Source organism: Mauremys mutica, chromosome 3, assembly GCF_020497125.1.
Source record: "Mauremys mutica isolate MM-2020 ecotype Southern chromosome 3, ASM2049712v1, whole genome shotgun sequence".
Lineage (NCBI taxonomy): Eukaryota > Metazoa > Chordata > Testudines > Geoemydidae > Mauremys > Mauremys mutica.
The window spans coordinates 178,298,449-178,322,212 of NC_059074.1; the positions used below are offsets into that span (position 1 = coordinate 178,298,449).

Sequence of the window (23,764 nt, forward strand, 5' to 3'; positions counted from 1 at the left end):
GAGTCAGGAATAGAGAGCAGATCTGCTGGCTCTCAGGTTGTGACTCTTCCCCTCCCCCAAGCGCGCACACACTGGATCAAACGAGCTGTTTCCCTCCTGTCAAAATTACTTCATTGTTCAGTATTCAGACTTTCATTTAAAATATTTCTGTCTTGCCTCATCACAAAGAAAATACGTACAATGTAAGCCAGCATACTCCTGTCTTGTTCAGATTCTTATCAGACAACCTGAAAGAACAAAGGCATCAGGGCTCTGAGCTTCCCACAGTCTTTATAATGGGATGTTAACTTCAGAAAAGGTCAGAAATCGAATTTTGAGGTCTTTTATTACATTAAAAGAGCAGATTAGTTCCATTCCGATTAGGTTACTGAATACCCATGCAAATGTGTAAGACCAGAAGGGGCGAGGGATAGCTCAGTGGTTTGAGCATTGGCCTACTAAACCCAGGGTTGTGAGTTCAATCCTTGAGGGGGCCACTTAGGGATCTGGGGCAAAAATTGGTCCTGCTAGTGAAGGCAGGGGGCTGGACTCAATGACCTTTCAAGGTCCCTTCCAGTTCTAGGAGATTGGTATATCTCCTATTATTATTATTTATTTAACCTGGCTACCAGCACCTGTATACTATGGACTTCAGAAAATATATATTCTCACTAGGGAAGGAATTTATTCCTGTTGCATGTTAGTAGTTCAGGCTTTAAATCTGTTCATTGTGCTATTGTTGGGATCATTTCCTCTCTTTTGAAAATGTTGAAATATGGAAATTTAAATATAACTATGAGTTAAAATGTGTTCCTTCTGTTATCACAAGAGGCTAAAGAACTCTTTTCAACACGTAGGGCTCTATTCTGGCTTTTATACCTGTACCTTGCACTGGGTTGCAAAGTGAGCGCTGAGGTGCTCCGCACAAACAGCAAGCCTCTGGGAGTGGGAGTCCATAGGGCTGCCCAGAGGGGGGGCAAGTGGGGCAATTTGCCCCGGGCCCCCACGAGAGTTTTCAGCAGGTCCTTCAGTGCCGCCGAACACACTCGGAGCGAGTGAAGGACCCACTACCGAAGACCTGGAGCTTCTTCCGCTCCAGATCTTTGTTGGCAATTCGGCGGCGAGGGCTTCTTCCGCTCCGGGTTTTCGGCGGCAATTTGGCGGCGGATCCTTCACTCGCTCCAGGACCCGCTGCCGAAGTGCCCTGAAGACCCGGAGTGGAAGGACCCCCGCCGCCGAAGACCCCAGACCCCCTGAATCCTCTGGGTGGACCTGGGAGTCCATGCCAGAATGGGAGCTACAGAACCCTTTGGGAAGGTGTGGAATTGTCTTGGTCCTATTCTATTGGCCAGTGTGGGAGGACAGGGTCCCATGGATCCCACCACACCCTGTTGCTGTCCTCCCTCCTTGAGGTGCTTCAGTACTAGACACTTGCCAGGAGTGCAGGTACTAAGGGTATGGCTACACTTGCAGCCGTACAGCGCTCCCGCGGCAGTGCTTTGAAGTGCGAGTGTGGTCGCAGCGCCAGCGCTGGGAGAGAGCTCTCCCAGCGCTGCAGGTACTCCACCTCCCCGTGGGGATTAGCTTACAGCGCTGGGAGCCGCGCTCCCAGCGCTGGGGCAGTGTTTACACTGGCGCTTTGCAGCGCTGTAACTTGCTGCACTCAGGGGTGTGTTTTTTCACACCCCTGAGTGATACAGTTGCAGCGCTGTAAAGCGCCAGTGTAGCCAAGGCCTGAATTTGAGGCTGCCTTTTGCACAGGGTCATGGAAGAGGAAGAAAGACCTATTAAGTGGTTCCCCCACTATTATGCATTAGCCATAATCTAGTCCACAAGATGTCAAATAGACACAGGAGTGGAACTTCTTTATCTGTGGGATACATAAATATATAAAAAATAAACTCAGTTGGGCAGTTGTTCACCGTCCCTCCCACCTAATACCTAGGCCCTGCTCTTTTTTCTAGAATTGAAGCTTTAATTTGATTCACCATCAAAGTGGAAGCTTCTTTTATTAGGTGGTAAGATCCTCAGTAGAATCTTTAGTGAGTTGAGGCCAACACTGGTTGGTCAGAAAATGGACAAAGGCTGTTTTTTGGCTTTACATTGCAGTTGATTGTTTAGTCTCTCCTGATTTGGAATTAGTACTGTTGGCCAATGAAACAGGGCGGTTCTATATCCCTGCTCTCTGGCATCACAGAAACCTGCTCAGACTCCATTGGTTGAATATCCACACCATGCTGTTTATTTCAGATCCCTCCACCAAGACCTTTACAGTTTTGTGCAGCAGTAATTAGGTTCAATGGCCCTGGTATCCTCAGTGCTTCTCCCTGGGCCTACGAGGAGTAGAGGTCTCCCTTCCTGGAGGGCTCTCTGACTCTGAGCTTATCTAGCCTTGCTCTTTCCCTTACACTTCCTTCCTGTGCCTTTTTATCAGTCCTCAGGTGAGGGGCTAATTAATCCTTTAGCTCACCCAGCCTGCTATCCTGATTAACTAAGTACATTTTGATGCCCCAGTCAGCCCTCTGAGGGGAAGCTAATTTGTGTCAGAATGATCAGAGCACAGGCTCGCCTGTTAATGCATTCTGTCACAGGCAATAACTGTAAGTCCCTGCTGGGAGATTTTCTTCTTATCAGATATTTGCTTTTTTGCCTCTTTCAAATCAGATGAGGGCAGGAGGGATAGCTCAGTGGTTTGAGCATTGGCCTGCTAAACCCAGGGTTGTGAGTTCAATCCTTGAGGAAGCCACTTAGGGATCTGGGACAAAAATTGGTCCTGCTAGTGAAGGCAGGGGGCTGGACTCGATGACCTTTCGAGGTCCCTTCCAGTTCTAGGAGATTGGTATATCTCCAATTATTACCTGTCTACCAGTGAAATTTTAAATTACTGTTTATTGCAATATTTTTGGAAGCTTTGCCTTTTCCTGTTCTGGTTTAACAAGTGTGCATTGTTAACTAATATATAAGTTTTTAAAATGTTCATATATAAACACTTGGTGGCCTAAGAAATCAGATATCCCAGATGTCTCTGCATCACAGTGTCTGAATTTTACAACTTAGTAAATGTAACTAGTTTATTCTGTATGTCTGTCAAGTCTCAAATTCCTTCATGCTATCTCTCTCTTTTGGCAGCCTATTTCACATATTGATGACCCTTATGAAGAGACTGCTTTTGACATTTCATCTAAGTCTTTTTTCCTTTAGTTGACCTCAGGTGACACCTTTGCCTTGTCATGTGAACAGATTTTATCCCTAGATCCTTGTATGATCCCATTGAGTCTTATTAAAACCATGATTAAGACAATTCTCAATCATCTCTTTTCAAGGCTTAACTTAGAGCTCTTGAAGTCTGCCCTCCAAAATCAGCCCTTCCTTTATCTAAATAGCCCATATAATTCTCCCCTTCACTTTAACTAATAAAAGCTGAGAGATTGATGCTGTGCACTAGTATCCTAAATGTGATCCAGGTTTCTGGGGAAGGACGAAGACTGATAGAAATACAGGAATCATTTTAGTTTTAGTTTCATGTCAAAATACATTTATCTGTTCCCAGAAGAAAGACATGAAGAGTATTTCAGTATACCAGAATGCACATAAAGTTAATAAATAATAATAAGCTTTCATTTCTATGTCTTTTTTTTTTTTACATCATATGCATTTTTATATACTAGGATATTTTATGTGAATAAGAGGGCCTACCAAAAAGGAACCCAAAACAAAAACCAGACAACAGAATTTGGAGATGTAACATCTGTAGGGTCTGGTTCCTTTAGGGAGGAGAATGATCTGAATAGCTGAGGCAACATACAGCTCTGCACACTAGATTGTATTGATGCTGTCTCTTCTGGCCCATGTTCTCTTTGCAATTCTGCATCTAGATTGGGTGCAGGAAGACTCTTAATGTTAGGCTAACTGCCAAGAACAGTGAAAAGTTCAGTCATAATTGCATTGAGTTCATTATTGTTTTTCTTTTTGAAATAACGTTATTGATCACATTGTTTAGAATATGCTGGAAAGCCTGTAGTCACTGAAGCTATAAGTAATTGTCAGGTTTTGAACTTGGATGTGTCAAGATAGAGGGACCAAAAGAAGTGGCCTGATCTTTTATTTTTTCCCCAGCAGTGCTAAGCACTCTCAGCTCCTTTCACCAGCTTTGAAGATCAGGCCACATATGTATCTTCATACAAACTTCAGTGACTGTTTGCAACACTTGTATCTGAAAAATTTGGTGTAAGTTTTTGCAAAGATGCTTTTAAATACACAAACTGGCTTAGTGGATTCCTTATTGTAATATCACAGTGTTCAGAAGTCCTTCAACACAAAATGTATATATTAAGGTGAGCACATGCATGGCCATCATCCTAAACTTAAGCTTCTGTACTGGCCTGCCTAATATTTAGTATAGATCTGTAGTTGTGCATGGCATTTTACAGAGAGAATAAAAATATTGTCTGCAATGCTTCCAAGAGCTTGTCTACACTGGAGATGCTCTGTGCCAGTAAAGCTGATCTGGTGCGGACCTATAGTGAAGCAGTGCTACACTGGTGTAAAAAGTGATTTGGCATTTTGCACCTTACTAGGGTTTGAAACAGGGTAATGTACTATTGCAAGCCACTCTTTTTCTGGCACACTTTGTCTACATTAGAAGTTTGCACCAGTTCAGCATCAAGGCAACTAAGTTGATGTAGCTATACTGGTACAAAAAACCAAGTGTAATGTGGAGGTTAAAGTGGCGGTTTTCAAAATATTGAGTACCGGGTAGTTTTAAAATTAAAATTACCAAAAATTATCAAGGTTGGCAATTGGGAGAAGCAATAAATGATTAAATAAAAGTATTAACCATCTTACTCTTAGGACTAGTTCCGGGAAAAGAAAATCAGCAGATGGAGCTATCTGATCATTAATTTGTGACTCTCCCAGAAAGAGATGGTCCCACATTGGATTAGAGGATCCCAACCAGATAAACACAGAAATGTGACTTTGAAATAAGGCTTATTATTTAGGAAAAAAAGATCCCTCTAAAATTAACTAAATGGTAACAGATATGCAAATGATTTACACAGTATAGAAGGTAAATAATTGAGTTATAAAAATATAAAAACTCTGTAAAGAAATGGAAAAATTGATTAAAAACATTCATTTAAACAATTGACAATCAAATGTTACAAGCGAAATTTAACACCGTGATTGAAAATCAGTATCACAAACATAGTAGTAAACTGAAGAAAGTTCAGTATAGTAACTCATAAAATCACTTAAACTTTCTAAAACTAAACACAGTAGTCAAAATTGATTACAATACAAGACCAAATGGATACCAATAACTCTTAGGTTACACCATATTAATTGCATAGTGTGTAACCTAACATGTTTCAAAAGTAAAAATATTAATATTAAATTATATTAGTGTATTAAAACAAAAAGGCATTAATGATCAATGAAGCTAATATCTCATTGGCATTCCAAAACAATTTAACAAGAAAAAAGCAATATAACCTATCACCATACTGTGACAGACCCAGGCCAGTGGGGTACAGGAGTCTGGTAGAGGGCAAATATACTGATCACTGGATGAGTAGTTTTCTGTTCCCTGAGTGACCAGAGCAGGGGCTGCACTAGAGTAATCAGGAACCTGCTAGAACCAATTAAGGCAGACAGGCTGATTAGATCACCTGCAGCCAATCAAGGCAGTCTAATCAGGGCACCTGGGTTTAAAAAGGAGCTGACTCCAGCCAGGCGGAGAGGAGCCAGAGGAGAGGAAGTGCCTGTGAGGAGCTGGGAGCAAGAGGCACAAGGAGCTGAGAGTGAGAGGGTGTGTTGTTGGAGGACTAAGGAGTACAAGCGTTATCAGACACCAGGAGGAAGGTCCTGTGGTGAGGATAAAGAAGGTGTTTGGAGGAGGCCATGGGGAAGTAGCCCAGGGAGTTGTAGCTGTCATGCAGCTGTTACAAGAGACGCTGTAGACAGCTGCAATCCACAGGGCCCTGGGCTGGAACCCGGAGTAGAGGGCGGGCCCGGGTTCCCCCCAAACCTCCCAACTCCTGATCAGACACAGGAGGAGTTGATCCAGACTGTGGGGAAGATCACTAAGGTGAGCAAAATCTGCCAATAAGCGCAGGACCCACCAAGGTAGAGGAGGAACTTTGTCACAATACATATAATGCTGCAAATCACAATTTAAATGTATGTAACATACAGCAAAATGAATATGGACTTTATATTAATGTTATTCTAAGCAATTAACCAACCTAACTTTAAGAGCTCAGTGGTAGCCAACTTGGTTTTAAAAAACACCAAAAGATGAGCAGGTTCTGCGATGAAATACAGTGTTTATAAAAACAGCAATTAAATAATGCATAGAAAAACTTAATTCTCAGAACCTCTGACTCAGTTATATTTCTGTCCTAGACCATGTCTACACTATGGAGACTATATAATCATAGCTATGGCACCGTACCTATGCTGGCATAACCCCCTGGTGCAGACTCAGTCTACACAAAGGAAGGATTTTTTCCATCACTGTAGGAAAACCACCTCCCTGAGCGAGGGTAGATAGGTTAACGGAAGCATTCTTCTTTCAACTCAGCTGTATCTACACTGGTGATTAGGTTGGAAAAATCCACCTCCCCGAGTACCGTAGTTATATCAACCTATATTTTAAGTAGAAACCACGTCCTAGTAAACATTTTCTGATCTTAACGCTATTAAATACAATTTTTTCTTTCTTGTATTTAGTACAACTTTTCTTTTCTTATCTGGAACTATGGAAGTTGCTTGGGTTATTAAGTCTGTTCCCTCTAGAATGTAGATCTTATCAGCACAATGGCCTGGTTTATGGAACAAAGGTTTTAATTCCAATTTTTCTAACCATTTAGAAAAGTAGCACCTTCTGTTTTCTTGAGCCAAAATCCTGCCCTCCCTTGGTGTACAGGGCTTACCTATGGAATTTGAGTGACAAATATTGCTTTGCTTAGGTAGGATAAGGTAGTCTTGCTTGCTTGCGTGTTGGTGTCTTCAATCTTCAGGAAAGTCTCTCTTTCTGAAGGTAGTTTTGGTTAGGATTTGGGACTAGTACCACTTGGTTAAAAATATTCTTCTCTTGGTGAGAGGAAGGTTACGTTTCAGGACTGCTTTTATAGGAAGTGGGTAGCTGCTGCCTGGATCTGGACTAACACTGCTCTTTGCTCAGGATCTGATCTTCAAGTGAGGCTGCTTTTATCTTTCAGCTGATTCTTTAATCCTTGTTATAATTTCATGATTCTTGTTATTAATTGAAAACACAGTGCCAACAGAATTATTCTAAATCATCTAATTCTGTTTTCTGTCAATGTTTGTAATCTGTTGTGTGTGTATATGTACAATACTCTTAAGTTCCTTTGATCGTGAAGCTTAAAGTTTATTTTTCATTTACTTATAGCTAACTTTAATACAAAGTGAGTTTATTCCAGCCTCAAGTATCGGAAACTTTATCCCCAATTTTGTTCTACACAAAACAACTTCCAGAGTTCATTATCAAATCAACATTCCAATTCCAAACACTAAAATAGTCTCTTCCATTTCAAATCAAACACTTCTGCATTAACCAAGATTGATACAATAAACAACTTGGTTAATATTTAATACTCAATTATTAAAACATGTTTCTTCTGTACTTATGAGCATGTATACGCACCGTAACATCTTACTAATACTAAACAACTTTAAAACAATAACATTAACTGCAATTAAACTTTATACCTATTTGAACTTGAATATTTCATAAAATTTAACCCATAGCTCTATGTTCAGAACTGTAGGTAGTATCTGAACTTTAGGTAGGTACAAAAGGAAAGCCTGTCAGTTAGATTATAGTATTACTGTTAGAAATCTGTCTTTGGTCTATTGGCTTTTACGCTGCAAAAATGAGAAAAGGGGCACTTAGGCTGATGGTACCTAACTCAGAAAAGTTGAAGACTTCACCAAGAACCTTATATTGATTGATTTACTGCTTACCAGATATCTTCTAATGAGGACCTATGGTACCTGGTGATTTTAGGGGTTCAGCGTGTTTGGAGACAAACAAAAGTTGTCTCAAAGCAAGCCTGAAGATCTGTTTTATTTCAACAGAAATTGCCATTTAATTTCTCCAACAACTTTGACTAAGATTTAATGTCGACCCTCAAGTGTGACTCTTGCGAACATACCAGAAATAATTACTTGTTTGCCTGGTGGACACTCCTAGGTTATGGTATTCTTTTAACATCTCTTTATGGTACATTAGGTGTCTATTATAGGTATTTACCTTGTGGTTGACACACTTTTCATATTGTGCCTGTTTACTAATACAATTTTACAATCTTGTGAAGAGATCTTCGATCCTTAATCTACATTAGTATCTCTGTTGTTTTCACAAATGTTCCCTTTGTTCCGGGTCTACATTAAGCAAATACACTTCTTTTCTACATTCCAATTACCTTTTCTATTGGGTACGGATCACTTGATGATTACATGTTCTGTTCATTCCTTCTGAAGCATCTGGCATTGGCTACGGTCGGAAGGCAGGATACTGAGCTAGATGGACTATCCATCTGACCCAAAATGTCTGTTCTTATGTTTTTATTGTATTGCTAATTAATTTGAGCCATGCTTTCTTAAATTTCATTAATATAATTCAATCAGTCATATTTCTATCAGTGTTACAAAAAAGAGGAGTTCTAATTGTGTAAGGAAGTAAATTTTTAAATTAAATAAAGGTAAAAAATGGAAAACTAATTATAAAAATTATAAATCATCCATCCAGATAAAAATGTCATAGGCTCTGTAACAGAAGGAGCAGCCATTTGCAATAAGGTCAGAATTGCCTGTTATAATTACCCTTTATTTTCATATACAATTGCCAGGTTTTACATGTGAGAAATTTTTCTTACTATGAACTTTTAATTCTTTGTTGTGCAAAAATAGTAGTTATCTAGAGGACTGACCTCTTTAAAATAACACTTGTAAGCAGTTCTGCTTAACCTTTTTTACAAAGAAAAATTGGTTTAGGGCTTAATAAATTCACTTGTCTTGTTTTTTAAACTAATATTTTATTTGGCTAGACAGATAAAAGACTTTCCTCTCGCATTGCAAGTGTTTAGGATTGATTCCTATTCTTGGTTCCCTGACTTCAGGAGTACTCTTCCCCAGTAGCTGTCCTATGAGAATGAGTTACTGTGGACCCTATTAACGCATAATTCCTTTTTGCTTGTTGATGGGTGAAACTCTCTATTATACCAACATCCTAGCTTGTTTAAAAGATGTTTCTTAAAACACTGTTTTTATAGTTATTGCAAGTCATTTCTTTCTAGAAATGAGTTGTGTGTTTTGAAATGTTTTCTGTGAGAAAACTGTTATGACCCATTTTCAGTTATCTTAATTTGCTGTGAGTTTTTTGTCTAGTTCTGTTTCTGATTTTATTTTTCTCAATGTCAAGTTAATAGAAGCACCCTAGTGACTTCAAACTATACTCTTAACACCCAGGAGTAATAATCAGGTGTATTAAGTGTTCGTCTGATTTCATAGGCTCAGAATCCATGGCCTTTTTTTCATGCCTGATTATTTATCAGTTTTTGTCTTATTTTATCCCTGGTTATCCTTTAATGACTGTAGTAGCACCTGTCTTTCAACTACAGGGTTGGTTTAAAAAAAAAAAAGGCCACCGATGCCAACATGTAGCTTGGAGCATCAGTTGATTTGTGAGTTGATTATCTGCTGGTGTGAAGGGCCTGAAGAGGGTACCTCACCTAGTTAGTGGTCTCAGGCTTTAATGGTTTCGGTCCTATAATAATCTCACTTTCCTAAACTTGCTTTTCTAAAACTAGGTAATTCCTTTGCTTATAGTTTTAAGAATGGAATTTTGAAAGGCACCTTCCATGACTTAGGAGCACGGGTCCCATTGACTTTCCCCTGATTTAAATCACTTAGGCATGTTTGAAATCCCTTCCTAAGTAAAAACAAAATACTGGGTACTCCATTTTAACTGCACAATCTGTCTCATACATGAGCAGATGGTGTTTTATATTTACCTGTCAGTAATTTTTTCAAATAAATAAAAGGAAATTAACTGCTGCTTAATGCACATCGTATTTGCCAGGTAGAATGCGTGACTGCAGGAGGTCAGTTGAATACTGTTTCTGTGTTTAAAAAAGAGGTAGATAAATTAATGGCCACCATTTATGGAAGTTACACTAGCTGAGATGCAAGTAAGTGGCTTCAGGCTGTAAGCAGATTGCTATGGGTACAGGAAGGCATCTTTCTTTCTCCTTTGTCTGAAACATACTTTTTTGCAGGAGGGAGGGATTTTCCATTCTTTCGTCTGAAGTGCCAGATATAGGCCAATGTTAGAGGCAGAGTAGTGGATTTTATGAATCATTGGCCTAAACAAGCGTCTGCTACTTTCTCCCTCTGAAATGTTCTTTGTATCTGGTAAAGTTAGTGTTTCAGAAATGCTCTTTTTATTCATATTTCTTAGTCTTTTAATGTAAGCGGAAAAAAAATAGTTACTGATCTGACTTTGATGGACTGGGGTGACTTGTGAGTTCTACTCCAGGCCAGATAGAAAATGGAAGGTGGTGTTCTGGGCAGCTTTCACTCCATCTAGCACAGGAGTATTGTGGCTGAGTGAAAAATCCTGAGGGATTTAGTATCTCTGTAGTGCTGGTGAGTTAGGGTCCTGAATAGTTAGTCAAAATCTTCAGTGGTTTGTGGTTTATACCCTGGTTGCAGAAATATAACATTTTGTGTGATGGTTATCCTCACACACAGTATTTGTGAACATAACAGTTCTACATACTAAATCTCTTATTGTGCTCATGGGGTCTTTGTAACATTGTTAGGGGTTATAAATAACTTAATTTCCTTTTTTATGTAAGCTCATGGTGCTATAAATCAGAATTTTCCAGTACAGTCTACTTATCATGCTCTCAAGTGTTAAAGGGTCAAGACATCTTTCACTGCTGTTCAGTTGTGTTCCTCCCTAGCTTCCCATTTCCACAGCCTAAGTACTACTATGGTACTTAGTAAGAGTAGCAGCTCTTTTGGGAAAGCAAAAAACAGGGTTACTCACTGAGACCTCATTTTTCCTTTTGAAATACAGCTTGATTAGGACATGTATCGCTCCTCCCTCTTTGACACAACTGTTGTACGAGCTTCTTTAGTATCTTTTTCACTCAAGACATTCTGAAGGTCAGGGATGAGAGAGGACCAGTTCTTTTGTATGTGTAAGGTTGTGATGTCATACAATGAGGGGCAGGGCTAGCTAACCTCTCTTGGCATCTCCAGGAAACTACCCAGCTCTGCTGGGGGAGCTGCACACAGAAAAGGCAACAGTTACTACTCCACGGTGAGTAACCCTGTTTTCTCCTTGTTTCACTTTCCAATTGTTTTCTTTGACTTTGACTCAAGTATGTTAAACATAAAAATAATTGGTTTGGCCCATGACCTAATCCTAAACATGGCAAGATACTTATTTGCATTTAGGAAAAATTTCCATTCAATTGGTGGAATGGAGTGAAGCCAACTGGCATTTGTTTTTGAAGCTGCATCTGATGACTGGACTGTGATAGGCATAGAACATCTATAGAGGATTGGGCAAGGCACATAGTGAAATGTTTTCAAACTAGGGGAAAAAACCCTTACATTTACTATTTATAAAGGAGATTTCAGGGTTGGTAGTGTGGAGAATAAACTAACAAATTACTCATGATGGCTTCAGTTAATTTGGATTTACATGTTTTCAGCCTACACAAAGTGTAGGTTCTTTTAGCTAATCCCTGTGTATTGGATGCAGTTAGTATGGAATGAAATGGAGTACAACACATGAGATAACATTTAGCTTTGTTGTGTGGTGTGACTTGCTTTGTATATAAAAGGAAGTATTATCTTTTTTTTAAAATTATTTAAGTGTGTCTGAGGGGATCTTGCTTTTCAGCATCAGCTGTAAATATAACAAAAATGCCATGTGCCCCTGATAGTGTATATACTAGAAAAGCTTGCTTTTCAATAGTTAAAACAAAGCTGCTGACTCAGTAGCTGAGCTTTAGTGCTATGTATTAATAAAGACAAGAATGATAACTTTCTTTGTTTTGAATATAGAACCTTACACCATGAGTAGGCTTACTGAGGTCATTGGGACTGCTTGTACAGTAAGATAATACTGTGTGAGTAAGGGTATTCCAATCTAGTCCTTGATTATTTTATACTGTTTGAGCTAAGATTATATTAATGGTGTCCAGATCCTGAAGTGTGAAGTATACAGACTTGAGAGGCGTAAAATGTCCGTTTCCCTTGCTTCATAATTTAGAGATGTTGCTGCAGAACATGGCTTGTTTGCAGAAAATGATGCATTCTTCTGCTGGTGGACTTCTGCCTGAAATCAGTGGAATGGAAGAAATAAATCCAGTTCAGGAAAAACTCCTGTGCCTATATAATCATAGTTTAATCCTTTTTACTGCGTTGAGTAGAATTGCTACTTATGGACTTATCTTGTCCATTGGTGGCTGGAGAAACAGCTAAAGTATTAATTTTAATACTAGATTTCTTTATATCTTAGAAATATTTTTCCTTGTAATTGAGCTAACTTAGTAGTTGACGTTATCCCCAACGTACTGTAATAAAGAAAGCTAATAGCCTAACATCTGTGGTTTTTTTGGTTTTTTTTAACTGATTCAAGTTATTGGGTACTACTTTCTTACCTGTCAGAGAGCAGATTGTCTTTTGTTTGGGGACACTGTTAGTCTAGCTGAAACCAGAAATCTTCTTTCTTCGAGTGTCTATGCATATTCCCACTTGTGGGGTCTTACATTGCCTAGTGGTGCCTAACAGTAGAACCTTCTCCAAGCAGTATCCAGTTAGAGCACTTTCATGCCCTCTGCTATCTCTCCGCTCAGTGTCTTTGAACATTGAGGGAAAGCTATGTAAAGGGGTACAGAGCCCTCTACTGCCTAACATTCTTCTGACCATGTGCCAAAGATGGAAGTGAACCTCTCTGGTCCATTCAGATCTGTTCTTTTCCCACTCATGGAATCATAGAAGATTAGGATTGGAAGGAACCTCAGGAGGTCATGTAGTCCAACTCCCTGCTCAAAACTGGACCAATACCAAATAAATCCATTCTTTGTGTTTTGTTAATTGTTTAACATAGTTTGTAGTTTAGTGATAAGTATAGATAATTAAGTTAGTAGCTCAGTTCCAGATTATGGTGGAACCAAATCAAAAGAAGAAGCTGGGGATTCAAGAGATGTGCTTTATGCCCTGTTGTCTTCCTGGTGTTGGAGAACCTCATTACATGCCTCAAGTGCTTGGGAAAGGGCCACCCTCCTTTAGGGTGTTCCATCTGCTGGACTTTCATGCCCAGAACTTGCAAGGAGTGGTAGAACAGTTTGCAGGTTCTTCTCCTTAAGGAGGTACTTGAGGCTAAAACCTCTGGATCCAGGCATTCGTCGGATCCAATGTCTAAGAGGCCATTTTCAGTTCCTTTGAGTTCTTCCAGCAAGGTAGAGCAGTTTAAAGGTTCCAGTTGGAACCTTCATCAAGTCCAGCTCCGGGGTTCTGCTTCTCAAGCAGTCAGGTCTTTGAAAGGTACCATTAATGGAGATGGGAAGGTCACCTGTGACAGAATTGAGAGCTATGCTGTTGGCTCTGACTGTGTCAGTTCCAAAGAAGAATACTGGGAAAAGATGGCCGCTGTTAGCAGAGTTGGATTCCACATGTCAGAACCATCCAGTTCTGACAGGGCCTCTATGGCTCCAAAAATCAAGTCTGGTTCCAGTTTCAGTTTCAAGGATTTGAGTATTTTACCAGATCCTTTGCCATCTAAGTCTTTGGCTCCAGCCTCAACCCCTGCTCCAGTTCTGGTCCATCTTCTGATCTGAAGAGGATTTTTACTTTGGTGCTTTATGTGCACCATTTGATGTCTGAACTTTCCTCGGATCTAAATGAGGGTATGTCTACACTACGGGATTATTCCGATTTGTACAGAAACCGATATTTGGAAAAAGATTGTATAAAGTCGAGTGCATGCGGCCACACTAAGCACATTAATTCGGCGGTGTGTGTACATGTACCAAGGCTAGCGTCGACTTCTGGAGCGTTGCACTGTGGGTAGCTATCCTATAGTTCCCGCAGTCTCCCCCACCCATTGGAGTTCTGTGTTGAGATCACAATGCATGATGGGGCCAAAAATTTGTCGCGGGTGGTTATGGGTAAATGTCGTCAGTCAATCCTCCCTCTGTGAAAGCAACGGCAGACAATCATTTCGTACCCTTTTCCCTGGATTGTCTGGGCAGACGCCATAGCACGCAACCATTCAGCCTTTTTTCACTGTCACCGTTTGTCTACTGGATGTTGCTAACAGATGCGGTACTGCAGCGCTACACAGCAGCATCCCTTTGCCTTTGCAAGTTAGCAGAGACGGTTACCAGCCCTACTGTACCGTCTGCTGCCTTGCAAGTTGACAGTGACGGTTACCAGTCACACTGTACCATCTGCTGCTGTCATGGGTGCTCCTGGCCGGCCTCGGTGAGGTCGGTCGGGGGCGCATGAACAAAAATGGGAATGACTGCCCTGGTCATTCCCTTCTTTAAGTTTTGTCTAATGGAGAGTCAGTCCTGCCTAGAATATCAGGCAAGCCTACTAAAGAACCAGAGAGACAAATGGCCGCTTTGGGTCAGAGCCCCAGACATCCCACAGAAATGATGAGCTGCATGCCATTCTAGGGGGTGCTCCTGCAACAACACCACACGTTGCTTCCCTCTTCCCCCACTCCTCCTGGGCTACCGTGGCAGTTATCCCCCCATTTGTGTGATGAAGTAATAAAGAATGCATGAATAACAACACTGACTTTATTGCCTCTGCAAGCAGAGATCAAAGGGGGAAGGGGAGGCCAGCCTCCAGCTTCTATGATATTCCAGGCAGGAGCGAATCTCCATTAGACAAAGCTTAAAGAAGAAAATGACCTGGGAGTCATTCCCAGTTTTGCCCAGGCGCCCCCGGCCGACCTCACTGAAGCCAGCCAGGAGCACTCACAGGACAACGATGACGGCTATCAGTCCTACTGTACCATCTGCCGTCTGCAAGGGAAGGGAAGGGGATGCTGCTGTGTAGCGCTGCAGCACCGCGTCTGCCAGCAGCATCCAATAGACATACAGTGACATTGAAAAAAGGTGAGAGAGGATTTTTTTCCTTTTGCTTTCACGGAGGGTGGGGTGGGGGGAGGAGGCGGGCGACGACATATACCCTGAACCATCCGCGACAATGTTTTTGACCCTTCAGGCTTTGGGAGCTCAGCCAAGAATTCAAATGGTTTTCAGAGAGTGCGGGAACTGTGGGATAGCTACAGTCGTCAGTTGCCCCTCCCTCTGTGAGTGTCCATTTCATTCTTTGGCTTTCTGGTACGCTTGTCTCAGCTCCTTAAGTTTCACACAGCACTGTGTTGAGTCCCTGTTGTGGCCTCTGTCCATCATAGCCTTGGAGATTTTTTTCAAATGTTTTGGCATTTCGTCTATTGGAACAGAGTTCTGATAGAACAGATTCATCTCCCTATACAGAGATCAGATTCAGTATCTCCTGTACGGTCCATGCTGGAGCTCTTTTTTGATTCTGGGACTGCATGGTCACCTGTGCTGATCAGCGCTCCACACTGGGCAAACAGGAAATGAAATTCAAAAGTTTGCGGGGCTTTTCCTGTCTACCTGGCCAGTGTTCAGATCGCTGTCCAGAGCGGTCACAATGGTGCACTGTGGGATAGCTACCGGAGGCCAATACCGTCAGATTGCGGCCACACTAACCCTAATTCGAAATGGCAATACTGATTTCAGCGCTACTCCCCTCGTCGGGGTGGAGTACAGATATCGATATTAAGAGCCCTTTATATCGAAATAAAGGGCTTCGTTGTGTGGATGGGTGCAGGGATAATTCAGTTTAATGCTGCTAAATTTGAAATAAACTCAAAGTGTAGACCAGGCCTGAGAAACAGAAGATCTTGAGAAACAGACTTGTTTTGCCTGTTCTGAGGTCTCTGTCATTTTCATTGGAAAAATGGAGAGCAGGGGAGATTATTATGCTTTCTCTTGATCTGTCTATACCTCCTCCTCCTAAAACTCCTATAGGATCATCTCAAAGAGCTTGCTCTCTATTTCTTTGTCCTCCCTCAAGATCCTTTGCTGTCTCCACTGTGTTCCATTGCGAATCTGAGGCCTGATCCGTATCCAGAGGAGGCTAGAAGATGAATAAAGAAACTTGTTTCCTCCTTGTTCATGCCTAGTTTTGGTCCCCCTCCTATGGGTATGTTCCGGAATCCCAGTTTCTGGGGAAATTGGCGGTCCTGGGCTTCATAGCTTTTTACAGGGCTATTACAGTAATTTTTCATTATTATAGGTATGGATAGAGAGGTGATGCTTCATCTGTAGAGGGTCTGGCAGCAGAGAAATCCTTGAATCTGATTTCACTGACAATGGTGCCTGATACTCTATCTGAAGAAGATGATGAGATATCGCCTCTTTTTTTTTTTTTTGATCAAGAGTGTGCGGACACAGACTACAATCCTGATTTGTCACCAGACAGGCATGATGGAATGGCTTCTGCCTCTTCCCCTTCTGAGGATGCTTTACAGTTTCATGACCTGCTGGATCAGCTGGTATCCACAGTGAACTTACCTTCAGTATCTGTGGAGGGAACCTACCACTCGGTGTTTGACATTCTTAGGGCTACCTCCAAAAGTAGGATGTTATTCCAGTCCTTGATGGTCTATTACAGCCTGCTAAAACTATCCATGCCTGCAAGCCTAGGAGACAGATTATTTCAGATGCCTTTGGAAGGGTTTTCTTATTTTCACACACATTTTGTACCTAATTTGCTTCTGGTGGTGGCTGTTTGAATTTTAGACAAGCACATTCCACTCCTGCTGATAGGGAAGGGAAAAAGACTGATTTCCTAGGAAGAAAGTTATTCTCTTCTTCCTTTCTTGGTATTAGGATTGCAACTTACCAAGCAGTTATGGCTCTCTATCAGTTCCACCTGCAGGAAAAGATGTCATTGTTTGTGCAGGTTTTGCCAGATGACAAAAGAAGATTGCAGTTGTGATCATAGTGGAGAGCCAGAATATGGCAAAACATGCTCTCAGGGCTTCATTTGGTGCCTCGGACTCTTCTGATAGAACACTGGCTTCTGCAGTTACTCTGAGGAAACATGCTTAGCTTCCCTCTACTCTGGCTCTGGATACTAGAATTAAGATGGAAGATCTCTCCTTTGAAGGGGAGGTATTTTCAGTGAAAAGACAGATGCGCTTCTGAAAAAAGATGGAGACAGGATCGATGGCTCGCTCTTGGGCTTGATTTCTTCTAAGAGGAGACCTACTTTCCATTTTCAGAGACAGTATTATTTGCAATCTCCCTTGGCTTATTTCTCATCAAATCAAAAAAGCCTACTATTGCTGTTGTTGACAATGTGCTTCCAGAGCCACTGCAAAAAGAGGTCTTTTAAATTGAGGCCTATCTAAGCAGTCTGCTCCTTTCCTCTTGTCTTCGTTGAACACCAGACCTCAGATTTGATGTGAGAATTGAGTTGAACCAGTCAGCGAGGATCCTCCCCTTCCTCTGTTTAGAGACAGGCTACCACATTTTGTCAGCAAATAGAATCTTATTATGTTGGACAAATGGGTCTTAGAAATTACAGAGAAGGGCTATGCCATTCTGTTTGAGAAATTACCCCCTTTCAGTTGCCCCTACATTTCTCTTTTTTGGGAACCATCTCATGAGACTGTTCTTTCAGAAGTGCACAGATAGCAGCTATCGAGGAGATATCCAAACTCCTGAGGGACAAGGGGCTTTATTCAAGATACTTTCTGGAGCAGAAAAAGAATGGGGGAGTTTCATCCAATTTTAGATTTAAGAAACCTGAACAAGTGCATTTGCAAGTTTTGGTCTGTGATGTTCCACTCTGGTGTTCTCTGGACCGGTGATCTGTTAGGTCACTCCAATCCTTGACTCTGGGAGCCAGCCTTAGCCTGCTCTGCTGTGAGAACCCTCACTCCTGGGCTGTTCACGCACAGCCGCTGACATGTAAACTCCTCCTTGGATTGTGCAACTGAATGACACTAGCCAGTATCTCCAGTCCCAGACACAACCCTAGGAACCTCCATCTTGCAGTGTCCAGTTATGCCCACTGGACACTGCAAGCTTATATGAATTCATCAATTTAACAAAGAAATTGGTATGTACCAGGCTTGTTATCCTAAGTGGAGTCTCTGTCACGCTTCAAACCAAATGCACTGCTTCAGGTAGAATAAACAAACAGATTTATGAACTATAAAGATAGATTTTAAGTGATTATAAGTCAAAACTTAACAAGTCAGATTTGGTCAAATGAAATAAAAGCAAAACGCATTCTAAGCTGATCTTAACACTTTCCGTGTCCTTACAAACCTAGATGCTTCTCACCACAGGCTGGCTGTTTGCTCTTCAGCCAGGCTCTCCCCTTTGATCAGCTCTTCAGTCGCTTGGTGTGATATCTGTAGCTGTAGGTGGAAGAGAGAGAGCAAGCATGGCCAATGTCTCTCCCTTTTATCATGTTCTTTCTTTCCTCTTGGCTTTTCGTCCCCTCCCTCCCTTCTGAGTCAGGTGAGCATTACCTCATCGCAGTTCCAAACTGACCAAAGGAAGTGGGGAGGTGACTCCCTGGAGAGTCTAACGGATTCTTTTGTTGCCGCCTAGGCCAATGCCATTTGTTCCTGTGAGGCTGGTCTGGGTTTATCCCATCCATGCCCTGATGAGGTGTGAATTGCCCCTCTGCTTCTGGAGAGAGTTCTCAAACTGGGGGTTGGGACCCCTTGGGGTCACGAGGTTATTACATGGGGGGTCACAAGCTGTCAACCTCCACCCCAAATCCTGCTTTGCCTCCAGCATTTATAATGGTGTTTAAATATATAAAAGTGTTTTTAATTTATAAGGGAGGTCTCACTCAGAGGCTTGCTATGTGAAAGGGGTCACCAGTTTAAAAAAAAAAAAAAAAGTTTGAGAGCCACTGTTCTAAGCCATGAGGATGCATTTTCAGCCTCATAACTACATACACGAAATTATAACCTGTTACATTACTATAACATCACTATAACAACCATGCTCAGTGCATCATGAACCTTCCGAAGACACCCAACATGACAAACTTTGCATTGGATACCACACAATCATTTTACAAGGATGAACATGGGGGTACTGGGTGTTCCGCCGAGGTACAGAGCAACACATGGTCTCGTATGTTAACTATGGCTCTATAATCCCTTCATTTTCAACTATGGATTAGTTTGCGGGTCTCAATTTAAAGGGCGTGTATTTTCATATTTCTGTTCAACACGGTTATTGAAAGTACCTTCATTTCATGATGGCAGGATGCCATTTCTAGTACAAGGTACTTCCATTTGGCCTGTCCACAGCATTAAAATTTTTTGCAAAGTGCCTCTCTGTGGTAGCGGCTCATTTGTGAAAGCAGGCTATGTGTATTTACCTGTATTTGGACTATTGGCTGCTGAATGCTGCTATTCATGAGGATCTAGCAAGCCACATTGCTTTTACAGCCACATCTTTTTTTCTTTTTTCAGACCTGGGACTGGTTCTGAATGTGAAAAAATTGAATCTCTGTCCCACTCTGAGGAATTTTATTCATAGTCTCCATATTGGACTTGATAGCAGGAAAGCCTGTCTGGCTTGTTGGAGTTAAGAGCCATTCATCTGGCCCTCAGATTTTCTCTCATTTACACAGGAGGGTTGTGCAAATGATAGTGAATAATTCATCAAGTCTGTATTAGGCCAACAAATAGCGGTGCTTTCTCTGCTCAGCTCTGTGCGGAAGCAATCAGTTTATGGGACTGGGGTATTCTCCATGATACTTATTTGATGGCCCTGCATTTAGCAGGAGAAAATAAGTGATTGCAGATCATCTCACTGGAGACAGTTCTCAAATGCACTAATGACCTCTGAAGGATGAATTGATTCAGAGCATCTTTTCCAGTTGGGCTCAGTCAGATGTCAACCTGTTTGCTATAAGGTTCAACACTAAATGTCGTGTCTTTTGCTCAAGAGTAGGAAGGGACAGTTAATCCATCTTGGATGCTTTCCTTCTGGACTGGGGAAGCCACCATCTGTACACTTTTTCTCCCTTTTCCATTGATCCAGAGAGTGGTAAGGAAGATATATCAGGACAGATCAAAGATAATTCTCATTGCCCTGGTTTGGCTGCATCAGCAGTGGTTTATGAATCTACTTCAACTGTCCACCAGTGTATTGATATGTTCTCCTCAGTCTCCAGATTTTCCATCTCAGCAACTAGGGCAGGATTCTTCATCTAGATCCTCAGTCACTTTAACTCATGTCTTGGGCAGTCGGATTTTGACTCTGATTACTCTTGAACAGTCATGTTCCTCTTCGGTGTAGAATGTACTTAGTTCTAGAAAGCTGTCTACCAGCTGAGGTTGTTCTTTGAAATGGTCCAGATTTGTGGCTTGGATGCAGGGAAAATCTGATTGTCCTGTCTCAGCTTCCATACCTTGTACGTTAGAATATTTCATGCACAAAAAAACTGAGGTGTTATCTAACTCGTATTTGAAAGTTCATTTGGCAGTTATTTCAGCTGACCGTATTTTGGTTGATGGTAGATCGCTGTTTGTGCATAACATGAGTAAGAAGTTTATGAAGTTAGCTAATATGTATCCCCCTTTTAGAAATCCTGTCCCTCCTTGTGATCTTAACTCGGTCTTATTTACACTCATGAAACAACCTTTTGAACCGTTGGCTGACTATTCTTTATCTCTTACAACCGCATTCATTATTGCAATAACATCAGTCAGAAAGGTGAGTGAATTAAATGCCTTGATAGCTGATCCTCCAATTATGTCTTTTCATAAAGATAAGGTGGTTCTTAGGCCTGATCCCAGGTCTTTGCCAAAAGTAGTTTTTGAATTTCATATCAGTCAGACAGTTAATTTGCCAGTCTTTTTCCCAAAGCTGCTTACTAATAAGGGGGAATCTGTTTTATATACTTTGGATGCAAGAAGTGCTTTTGCATGTTATTTAAGAAAGACTAAAAGTTTTAAAAAATCACGTAGATTATTCATGTTTTATGCTAACAGTCATGTGGGTTATACCATATCTCCCCAGGTTATTTCTAGATGGATTAAACAACGTATTGTTGAATGTTATACATTTTCAGGAGTTTCTATACCTATAATGGTATGGACTTGTTCCACCAAAGCTGTGGCAGTGTCTTAAGCAAGTCCCTGTTTCAGAAATATGCAGGGCTGCAACCTGGAGTTTTATATGTGCTTTAGTAAATATTATGCTCGTGATTTGGCTTCCAGGGCTGATGCTAGATTTAGTAGAGCGGTGTTTCAGTCTCTATTCAGTTAGGACTCTGTTCCCTCCTCCATATTATTTTCAGCACTGCTGATCAAACTACCCATAAGTGGGAGTATGCAGAGTCACTCGAAGAAATGAAAATCACTACTTGTAACCAGTTCTTTGAGATGGCGCTGCATATTCACACTTCCCTCCCACCTTCCCGTCTTTTTCTCAGAGTCCTCTTGTTCTGTGTCTCTGGATTGGTGATAGAAGGAACTGAGGTGGTAGAGGCCTCTGGATCCCCTTATATAGCCTCATCCTCAAAATGTTCGGAGATGCTAAGGGGAGGTGTAAGAGTGTGAGCACTCTGACACTGCTTGGAGAATGTTCTACCGTTAAACACCAATAGGTGGTGCAGTACCCCATAAGTGGGAATATGCAGAGCCGTCTTGAAGAACTCTGGTTATAAATAAGTAATCTTCATTTCTTTAATGTTGTTAATATCTTCCAAATTGGAAATATCTATTAGAGAAATATACACATCTGTTTTTAAGAAGGATTTATGCTAATTAGCCAGCATTTTTCGAAAAATAGATTTTTCTATCTAGCACCATTAGTGTCTTCTTTTAGAGGGAACGGCTATCTTACCTTAATGTTGGAGCTGCTCGGGAATCAGTGTTAGTACCCAAACAAATCATTATAACTGGAGCACCCATATTAATATCAGTTCTTTTCATAGGGAAAAATAAATGAAAAGTTATTAGTATGGAAAGGTGTTTGTTTTCAAGCTTCTTATTTAGTGCTATTAGAAGCACAGACGGGAAAATAAACTGAAAACATTATTATTATTATTTATTATTTTGGTTAAATTGGGAGCTTTTAAAATTTGAACTAAAATGCCTTCCTTTTTAATTGATTTGGGATTTAGATTAATGTGTAGATGTGAACATTACAAAAACAATAAAATCAGTCTCTTACCTACAAGACTTTATTTTAGGATTTAGGATGTTGGGATTTTCCTGCAGTTGTTGTTGACATCCTCAGTACCTCACCTAATGTAATGACTGTAGCTTTCTGTTCTGTTTTAGGTATCAGTGATATCAATTATTGTTCTGGGGTAAATATAACCCTCAGTTCTGGTCTTGGCGAGTTAACCTCTCAATCCACCAATTTAAATGTTGAGCTTTGTTTCATTTTATTGTGTTAGGACTGTGTGTGCTGATGCTACATGTATAAGCACTTCTTGCCAAGTGGGCAAACATCTATAACAATAAAAGACTGATATTGTTCCTCTTCCCAGTTCTCTAACTTTTTTTGCACCATTTCCACTGTTGATACAATCCTCAATTCTACAAGAAAATTATATTTAGCAGTATGGACCGTTGGATGATACTGTTCTTGCAACATGTTAGTGCAGTATTTATGTAGCTCCTGAATTTCTTTGAAAAGTATCCTGGTGGTTTTTCCTTCAGGGTTTGAATCCACTTACCCTTAGTGTCTATGATGTAGCTTTAGAAACAAAACAGGAAATAAAATTTAATGTATATTCTAATGACTTGGTCTTGCCATTAGATACATTGGCATGCAATGTCACAGTCTGCTGTTTTATTTATGCAATCATGTGCAAAAACCACATCTTACAAGGACTAAAAATGCAGAGTAGAATCAAGTCATAACCAAATCATTGTCTTGGTTAAGCTTTTCTTTATAAGAAAAAACTTGTCACGTAGCTGTATTGTTCTGACTATTATATACTCTCTTGGCATGGTTATTATTAGTGGTGGGCTTCAGAGACTAGCATTAACAGCTGGGCCTAGGCACATTGCACACCATTTTCTTTATTTAAAGGAAGGACCACAGGTGTGAGGGAAAAATAAGCTATTGAATTTATATATTCTGCCTTTCCTGAGACTCTTATTCAGTTCCCTGCTATCCAGTAATCTGATTCACCTGCAATTAATCCAATAAATGGCTGTATCAGTGCCACTGTCCCTCATTGTCATGCTGATGTGAACATGCATTGGAAGAAATGAGTCATTTCTAACTCTTGTTAAATGGAACTGGATTAAGATTTTATACTCAAGGTGGCTTTGCCTTGGCTTTCACGCTCTCAAAAAAGGCAAACCACCTGACCAGTATGTATTCCTAGCTTTCAGAATGTTAAAGATAAATAACAAAATTAGTAAATTAAACCTTCTTGGTCATCCACTAGCATCAACCTTACATTGTAAGTAGAAATTAGTTGTCAATAAAACTCATTTTGTTAGACAGATTTCCTTACCTTGTAATACAGTGTATTTTGTCTTTATGCAGGGTTCCAAGTCTGGTGTCTTTGGAAGAGACAAAACTTTACACAGGCGTTAACTATGGTAGGTCAATCCTAACTCTGTTAAATCAAGTCACAAGATAATTAATTTCATACTCTTATTGTTAATGCATAGGCAATT

At 40.8% G+C, this 23,764-nt stretch overlaps 1 protein-coding gene across 1 annotated transcript in view; it reads left to right on the forward strand.

The window, feature by feature from the left end:
• PSME4 (proteasome activator subunit 4) overlaps positions 1-23,764 on the forward strand; it is a 230,265-nt gene that overhangs the window by 96,237 nt on the left and 110,264 nt on the right. The window contains exon 21 of the mRNA XM_045009566.1: positions 23,631-23,686. Within this exon, the coding sequence (XP_044865501.1) occupies positions 23,631-23,686 (56 nt within the window). The remainder of the gene's footprint in view (positions 1-23,630; positions 23,687-23,764) is intronic.